This window comes from Cariama cristata, unplaced genomic scaffold, assembly GCF_000690535.1.
Source record: "Cariama cristata isolate BGI_N322 unplaced genomic scaffold, ASM69053v1 scaffold23190, whole genome shotgun sequence".
Taxonomy (NCBI): Eukaryota; Metazoa; Chordata; class Aves; order Cariamiformes; family Cariamidae; genus Cariama; species Cariama cristata.
This window is the reverse complement of record NW_009595582.1, coordinates 1-9,162: the sequence shown is the minus strand read 5'-3', so window position 1 is coordinate 9,162 and position 9,162 is coordinate 1. Positions and strand designations below refer to the sequence as shown.

General features: G+C 41.0%; 1 protein-coding gene across 1 annotated transcript; it reads right to left on the bottom strand.

The window, feature by feature from the left end:
* Positions 1–209: 209 nt before the first annotated feature.
* On the bottom strand, positions 210–9,081 carry RSPH3 (radial spoke 3 homolog (Chlamydomonas); the record flags this gene model as incomplete). Its single annotated transcript, XM_009702738.1, has 7 exons — positions 210–472; positions 2,700–2,786; positions 3,861–4,023; positions 5,066–5,269; positions 5,825–5,970; positions 7,312–7,453; positions 8,994–9,081. Coding segments are annotated over 7 exons (1,093 nt in total), but the record flags the coding sequence as incomplete, so codon positions are not given.
* Between the last annotated feature and the right edge of the window lie 81 nt (positions 9,082–9,162).

Below are 9,162 nucleotides of genomic sequence, written 5' to 3'. Positions count from 1 at the left end.
GGATAGAATTTCACTGCCATTCGTTATGCTAGTAACCTCTCTCTTGATTCTTACCGCCTGAAATCAGCAATGTCAGCGTAAGGAAAACATGCTTTAATGCTTAGGTTCATCCTTCGGCATGGCTAGGGCACAGTACTTCTAAACAGATAGAAATTAATTTCTTCTTTCTAAGCCATTCATCTCCATTTACTTGATGACTTGCCTGATTGTTACTCAGTTTCCGAATCCTCTGTTCCTGCTTGATCCGATTCTTCTAACTGGAAAGAGATGTGATGTGAAGGCTGCTCCTCAGCAACAGGTTGGTCAGTCTCTTCTTTCTCTGTGCCTGGCTGGTGAGCAGCATCTGTCTCACCAGCTGCCTGGGGTGGTGCGTCTGTTGGCTTGGGCTCTTCAGCAGGTGCTTCTGTCTGATCAGACAGAAGTTTATGGCTAAATGCATCTAAGCGTTTTTCAACCACTGTACGAATCAAAGCTGAAACAGAGAAAGCCATCATTAACAAATGTGGAGGACAAAAACTGTAATTTGACATTATTTTATATATTACTGACCTATAACTTCTTAAACCAGGGGAAAAAAAAATAACAGTAAAAATGAAAGAGTACTTGAATGAGAAAAGCCATCCCTGCTGCTGTAGACTAGTCCCAGCCAAATGAGTAGTTTACCCTGAAAGCTGTGATTTGAAAGTGTTCACTTGGATTGTTTTGTTCAGTTCCTCACAGTTGTTCCTCACTTCCAGAGCAGGTCACCCCTCCAGGAACAAGAACTAGTCAGGCTGCAGAGTGTGATGTTTTTGGCAGTGGGAAATACTAGAACTACAGGAGTCATCAAAAGGTTTTCTCTTTCTGAAAAGCACCTGTAAAGCACCTATTATTATTTTTGCTGCCTAGCCTTTGTAAATTTTTCTAAGCATTATACCCTCCTAATGGACACAACCAAAAAAATCAACACTCACTTTGATATACGTCATTTAAATATGAAAAATAGCAGCCAACAATGAAAGAAGAGAGGTTTAACACAGAAAATAGGACAATATACAGGTACTAAAAAGAGCTTCGTTGATAACTCATGGATTGACTTTAGAAAGTAAAAGAAGGAATGGCCATCTCTGAGAGGACAAACATAACTGCCTTACACTGAGGGTGCTTCCTTTGTAGTTCACAACTCCTTTCTCGGACAGCAACAAAATAAATCCTTCAAGTAGCATCTTCATTCAAATGGGTTAAAAATGGATCCTTAGAGACTTTTCCTATGCTTCTGCGTAAGGGCGGAAAGAAGCCATGAACTATCTCAGCTGAGGCTGTGTCTGCCTCTACAAAACTTGGAGAATGCAATGTGCAATTCCTTTTGCAGAGGTGATGTTTACTCAACAGTGGGTAATTTGATATAAGCCAGGAAATACAGAGAGTAAATAGCAAAACAGGGGCTGCCGATATTACTTATTGGCCTGCTCCTGGTGCTTTGTGTGTCTTAGAACTGGTGCAAGACCATGATATCTGGTTAAAAAATTAAACAGAAAGATTTAACAGGAATATGACAGATGTTCTCATCAATAGTGTATCCTGTAGCAACATTCTCCTTGGGATGTTTATTCAGTAGTCACATACAATACTTTTTTCTTAAAAGAAGAGAAAATTGCCTCCCTCCTGAAGAGCTACATGAAGAAGTGATCCTTGAGTATGCATACTGGCACATGTATCATAGGATAAAATACCTAACAGACCAGCTGTAATTGTCCAAATTACACTCTTACAAAGGATCCTGGTTAAACTGAAAATAAACCCAAAGGAAACAAACACAATAGTAATTCAAACCCAAAATCACAGCAGGAGGAAAACCACAGGAATGAAAGTTGTAACACAAGTATAAAAAGTGGTTCGATCTAGGACCACCACGGTGGACACGCATTCATTGTAATTCTGTGTATCTACACAAGACAAGAGTTTAGATTGTTCAGGTATTTCAACTACAGCCTCTGAAGTCTGACTAATAAAAGAACCTGAATACTTAGCTTGAACTAGCCCAAAAGAAAGCTGATATTTTAATCTGTTTCAAAAGCAAGGACATGATTATTGACTGCCGAGGAGATAAGCCCTTGTTTTGATGATCTTCTTAGTCAACCATGGCCTATGATTATCCTGCTCTTCTCCTTTCATGTAGGATGAACATATTACTCCATAGCTCAGAGCTCTTACTCAAATGAGTTAAGAGACTTCCGTAGTACACACATGGCTGTAGACAGGATGGGTTTCTCTGCCCACTGGCACAATCAGGTGCACTACAGAGAACAGGGCAGCAATGATGGCTGTGTAACACATGAGAAATAAAATTTTTATAGCAGAGAAAAGAACTAGTGTTCTTTAACCATTCTGCTCCTGCCAAATGTATTGCAGCTCCCAGCATCAACACATCTCAAACAGCATAAAGCCAGCAGAGAGGACAGTGCAGCATGCCTGACACTTGTATTAATTCAACTGAGAATCCATTACCTAGACGTATGTAGTAGTAGTTTTCCAACATTAAAAATATTTTAATATATTAAAATCACAACAAGCCATGGGTACTTGGAGTTCTTGCTGAAATGACACCTCCCAGCTTAACCCACAGTGACCCTGTAAATGCGGTATTTTGTTCTGACTGGGAAAAAAACAGTCAAGAACATCAAGCAGCCCAGATTACATTCCAGGATTTGGTAACTTACAGTCAAGCATTGTCCTCCCCAGAATCTTCCCCTCTAGTGTTGCTTCTACTTCTGCCATCAGCCACGGAAGGAATTCTGTCTCGATATCTGTAAGAATTTAGCAGGAAGAAAGAAAGAAGAAATGTCTTTTTATTAAGGATGAGCAACAGGATCTTGGGGCTGTTTTTCATTTGCTACGACCATTAAGACACTTGCTTTGCAAGAGCCAGATGAAATCTCTCAGGTGTTGCTGGGTTTCTTGTCTCCTGCCTCTCTTACTGAGATTCCTCGTCATTATGGACTCAGACCAGAGTCCTCTCAACTGCGGGGAGTTTCAAAGGGCTCTGGCACCCTTGAAGGGCTAGCACAGATGAGATGCACAGTAATGTTCTAGCGAGATGAAAATAACTATCCTGAACAAGTCAGGAGAATAACATTTCCTGCCTTGCTTTCCAAAGACGTCTGGCTTCTGGTCTGCTGAAAGCATTTGTTCCGTCTGACTAAAGAGCTCTTGCTTACCCATGCATTGCTCAAATCATGCTCTTTGTATGCTGTGGTCCCAAAGCCTGCCCTGTTTGCAAAACACACTGAGTTTCTGCATTTACCCCAGACTCATTTTGGAGCGAGTGTAACCATTCCCAAGCTGTGGTCTGTGGACCTCTGCAGGGCCTGGGGAAGGGGGGTGCAGCAAGGTAGCCCATAAGAAATGCTGCTGATTCTAAAAGCTTGGAAGTCACCGATGTACAACTCCAAAATTATTTTCAGGGCCTAATTCTAATTGACTAATTTCTGCCTCACTCTGATAATCATTAAAAAAGATTCAGAATGACACACAGATTTCTTTGCCTGTCCTATCAAAATACATTTACTTCAATTTGGATATCTCTCTGTTTCTCGCTCTGCTCTACCAATCTTAACCACCCATTTATTTCCTCCAACTCAAAAGCAGCTCTTCTCATTGTCACACTGTCAGCCCTTGCTTATTCTTGACTACTTGCACAGATGACCAATAATGTTTGTTTGTGTTGAAAATATGAGTTTGGAAACCATTGGTTCAGCCGCAATTGTAAATGAATGAAGTCTTATGACATTATTAGAAATAATAGGACAATAAGCTACGTTTTATGGTTGTTTTGACCTTTATATTACTCCATTCACATATTAAAAAAAAAAAATACAAACCTCTTTCTATAGGGTCATAAAAAAATCCACTTTCACGAAGATTGTTGAAGACCGAGGGAATGAGATCAGCCAAGTAATGCTGAGCGAATGCCCGAGCTGCAATTTTCTCTGTGGTCTCTTTCTGTTTCTGCAACATTTGCATGTGCTGGAGTTTGCGACGTTCCTGTTGAGGCAATATTCAATGTAAAACTTTCAAGCCTTTAGCTGTCACTCCTTTGGTCTAGACTTTGAAGAATGATCACAGCATGAAAGTCATAAATAGCAAAGATAATCAAAAGTACAGATGCTTACAGTCTACCTGGTATTTGCGGCCTCTAACTTTCACAAGAACTCCTCATGTGAAAGAGTGCTTGAAAGCAAGCGTGTACTCAATCTGTGGAGTACTAAAATCCACAAGGACTAGAGAGAAACATGTTCCTTTGGTATACCTTTTCTGATTTTGTCAAGTCTGTAAAACAAGGGCCTTGCAGCTGGCCAGATGAAACCCTTCTCTGATACCTTACTATGCATTGATCTCATGACTCGCTGCTTTATTATTGCAGACCAAGCTGATCGTTGGCCTTGGAATGAGATGAAGATGGGTCAGGATTTCCTGAACCTTTAATCTTTCCAATATTATATCCTATTTGATGTAAGAGAAGATTAAAACTCAAATTGTTCCAGGAAAACATTAAAAAACCCAATTACACGAGGCTGATGAATAGCGAGTAATTAAGACCTGCCTTTTCTGTTTATTCCTATTTACTGGATAGGACTAATATAGCTTAATACTTGGAGATCTTGAGAGGTATGTGTGCACAAACAGTAGTGCATGCTTTGGATGTGAAAGATTAGGAGGTCTCTCTCTTACTTTCAAGCACTCTGACTATTAATTTAGCAGTTATTATAATGAAAAGGCTTGAGTACCAGCTGCACCAGGTAGAGACGAAAATGCTTCTGGGTTTGTCCTCTTGATCAGGTGTCCAAGTACACCAGGTCACTGGAGCATGACTGCTCCCGATAAACACAACAGCATAGTGCTAGTGCATGAGAGCAAATGGCCGACTGCAGCTGTATGGCACAAAAATGCTCTCAGGGCTATCAAACTTGACAGTACCCTTTTGGGCACAGCTTATTTCACAGCTTATCTTTCAGTACTGGAAGTGGTTTTCTCTCTCTTTTGATGAGCATTCAGACAGGCCTGCTTTGCTCTTAGGAAGTCCTACCTTCTCCTCTCTGTATCGCCTGTCCTGCTCTTCCAGACGCTGTACTTCAGCAAGCTCTGCGTTACGCAGCTCTGCATAGGCACGCTGATGTGCCCACAGCCGGGCCAGCTCTTCTTCCTCCATGACTTCCAGCAAAGCTTGCTCAACCGTTTTCCCAATCAACACTTCCAGGATTGGCTTGACTTCAACATCAAAGTCAAACAACTGAGGATGGAGTCAGGGAAACAGAGAAATGTCCCTTGATCACAATCACTCTTAACACCTCAGTAAGGAGAAAAGGAGGGTGAACCAAGCCCTTCTGCTGAAGACAGGGCTGAGAAGTGCAGGTGGGTGCGAGAGTCAGCTAAGGCAGACACATGAATGCAGCTGGGGGCTAAGTGAGGAGTGGGCTGGAGTGAGACACCACACACCCTAACACAGCCCCTGTGGGGGCTGCCAGGGAGAAGCAGAGCTCTCACCTGGACCCTATTTCTGTGTTCCCAACCCCCCTTCTCAGGCTGGACACTATTTCTACAGGGGAGAGCATTTCTCAGCACTGTAATTCTTAGCTGAAAGCAGCAGAACCAGTGCACATGGAGAAGCACCTTGTCAATTTTGCACTTAACCTCAAACCAGACATTGCAGACTTTTTTGGGGGGAGGAGGATGTGTTCTGTGAGGGTAAGTGCCTTTCCATTTCTGGCTCAATTTTGCATCAGAAATGTGTTTTGTATGGGAGACATGTTTTGACAGCACTTGTGGACCTGACTTTGCTTCATACCTCTCCTTCTTCTATTTGCGTGGCCACATCTTTTCCTGTTTTGGCTGGTATGAAGAGTGGAGTGGGTGGTCTGTCCAAAAATGCATCTGTTTGACACTCTCTATCAACCTCTATTATCCGGTCACTAATCTCTTCCAAATACAGTTCTAGAAACAAAAGCACAATAAATGCTAAAAGTTGGATTCTTCTTATTTTAAGTCTCAACTATTTTTGATGACTCTACACTGTGAATTATATCCAAAGAGTGCAATAAAATGACTTCTATAAAGTAAAAAAAAAAAAAAAAATTAAAAAAAGATACCTCAACTTAAAACATAGATCAGTTTGCTGCACAGGCCATCTGATGCTATGTTCTCTGTAATGCTTGGAAGCAATTCCTAAAAGAACATTTTACTTAGGAGGTTTCAAAAGTCACAGTCTAGACCATTTCAGCCCACCTTGAAGAATAAACAATTCTTGGTAGAGTCAACGGGATAGGACAATTTCAAAAAGAGATAATGATTGCCTATCTACTAACGAGTAACACTGAAAACATATACTTTTCTCCATTGTATGCAGCAAAACAGAACACTCGATCTGTTGGGTTTAAAGAATTATATTCTACTTCTGGCCCCATCAGAAGTGGCCTTGAGGTAACCACACATCTATAACAGCATGTGCTTGATTTGAATTATAACTGTGTGTCTCCTACTGCAGAGATCAATAGCCTGGCTCAGAAAATAAGGTCTGTGGAGTACTTAAAATTATCTGCAGGAGTCAGTGGGAAGGATATGAGACCAAGACTTCCACACTAGACAGCCTCCTTCCATGTCCAACAATATTTGAATGGTGAAAAGCCACTGTGTGCATCGGAGGTGGTGAAGGAGGTTCAACGGGGCTGGGGCAGAGCGAACGTTCTGAAACCAAAGACCTTCTCTGATTAGCATGTAACACAGCTGTTTTCCCAGTTTGTAAGTCAGTCCAATCTGAAATAATTCTCAGAGGGCACAGCAATACATTACACTCACCTCATGATTACCCCACTGCCAAATTTTGTTTTTCCTACAAACAAAATTGTTTTCCCACAATTAGGGCAGTTTCCTACTCCAAATTAGGGGATGTCCCCCAATTTTTTATAGTAGTCTTATTCTTACATGTGACCATAGTCTGAAGCAAAATTTTAAAAGCCCCTCTATTCTAAGCATATAGCAAACTTCTCTGATGGTACTGGAAAAGGAAAGAATAAATGAAGAAGTCTTGACTAGTGTTCAAGAATGTACACTGAAGCCTGCAAAAACAACCTCTGGGAAAATGTCCCTAATTAGCCAAGTTTATTAAATACAACTAAAAATAAGGGTTATAATGGAAAGGATTAGAGAACCTCTGAGTTCTGTCATTCTAACCTTGACCCTATGTGATTCTACCAACTGCGTCATCAATTTAGTAACTGAATATAGATCAGCAAGTTTTTGTTTTCAGATGAATTTTTAAAAAATGCAGCCTTTTACCTGTCTGCACATGAATGTGCTCTCTGCCTTCCACAGGCTCAGGTGTTCTTGGTTGCATTTGCTCTTTTGCACGCTTTCTAGCCAGTGCTCTTTTCCGTGCTTCCCTCAGCCTTTGCACCTCAAGGTGATTGGGTTGTGTACTCTGAGCAGGGACGAAGAAGAAGAAAAAAAAAATAAATCACAAAACAGAATATACTTTGTACTTGAAAATGATACTAATTTCTCTCTACAGGAAAACAAAGGTTGTTGTTTGATTTTAATGCTACAAATCTAACACTTCAGATTCACTTTTCTGGATCCTGACCTTAAATTTTCAATTATCTTAAAGACTGTAGGGCATGCAACTAATAATGCAACTAGTATGCTATCTACCTACAGGCACATACTAATGGCATCTCACACTAAGAGCAATTAGTTGCTATGTGGAAGTGGATATTCTATACAGAACTTTGCTTTGTGAGATAAAGTATATTAAAATGGCATGTTCTTGCTGACAAGTGAGAGTTTCTAGGTAAAGCTTTAAGAAGGTCAAATGGACTTAAGTCCAGTTATATTATTAACAGAATTGTTTGCTAGATAAAAATTATAGGTTCTTTATTGCTGATGAAGCAAAAGAAATCCATACTTTTACATTCAGTACTCTGTTTATGGATTGAAATGAACATCAGTTTTTAACTTCTTAAACAGAATATATGAGAAATTCACTCTAAGAAACAGCTACTGAACAACACAAAGTTATTTCCACAAAGTAGCTTTTAAAAATACAGCCTGCTTTAAATTCTTACATGATCAAGTTATCTATGTAGAAATATTCTCCGAAAATAAAGTATCACTAAAACATTTACCATTGTTTCAGGATAAATAAAGTACTTTTGCCTCCACACAAACAGCTTTTGCATACAGCTGGACCATTTAGTTCTGCTTCTATGGTAGGATAAGCCAAAGTCTACCCCAAGACTTAATTTCCCAAGAGCTGCTATTCTCACTGATAACACCTTGCATCTGGCAACAGATTATGCAAGTGATGACCTGTGCTCAGGATCATTGCACTAAAGAAATGGGTGAAAAAAAAAAAATCAAGTACTTAATGCAGGGAAGAAAATTCAGAACTATAGAAGTTCATGTGAAATCAAGTGCTTTAAAGAAAAGCTGACAACAGTCACATGCTAGTTTAACTGGAGATCCTGTGACTGTGTGAAATATCGCTCTCTACAACTACCTGATCGCTCTCTACAACGACCTGACAGGAGGGTGTAGCCAGGGGGGTGTGTGTCCCCTCGCCCGGGCAGCCAGTGACAGGACAAGAGGGCACGGTCTGAAACTGCGCCAGGGGAAGTTCAGGCTAGAAATGAGGAGGGATTTCTTCCCAGAAAGGGTCGTTAGGTGTTGGGATGGGCTGCCCAGGGAGGTGGTGGAGTCCCCATCCATGGAGGGGTTTAAGAAAAGCCTGGAGGTGGCACTCAGTGCCATGGTCTGGTTGACATGGGGGTGTTAGGGCAAAGGTTGGACTCGATGATCCAACTCTTGGCTCTTTGGTTGGCTCTTCCAACCAAATCGGTTCTGTGGTTTTAAGTAAAATCACAACTTCAGTAGTTAAAATTACTGATGAGGAACAGCTTTCCTGCCCTCCCTATTACTTTTCAACAAAGCTGCAGCATGATCCGCATAAAAAACCAACATACCACGGGTATGACTTGAAGGGCGTAAGTGTTGCCGCGCACCACTCTCCTGTCGTACATAAGGTTGGCGTAACGAACAGGTTCCTTTTCTCTGCAACATCACGCACAGACAATTGTGGTTACAAGCTGCTAACGCCTCAGACAAGCCAGCAAGACTCGGAAAGGCCGCAGC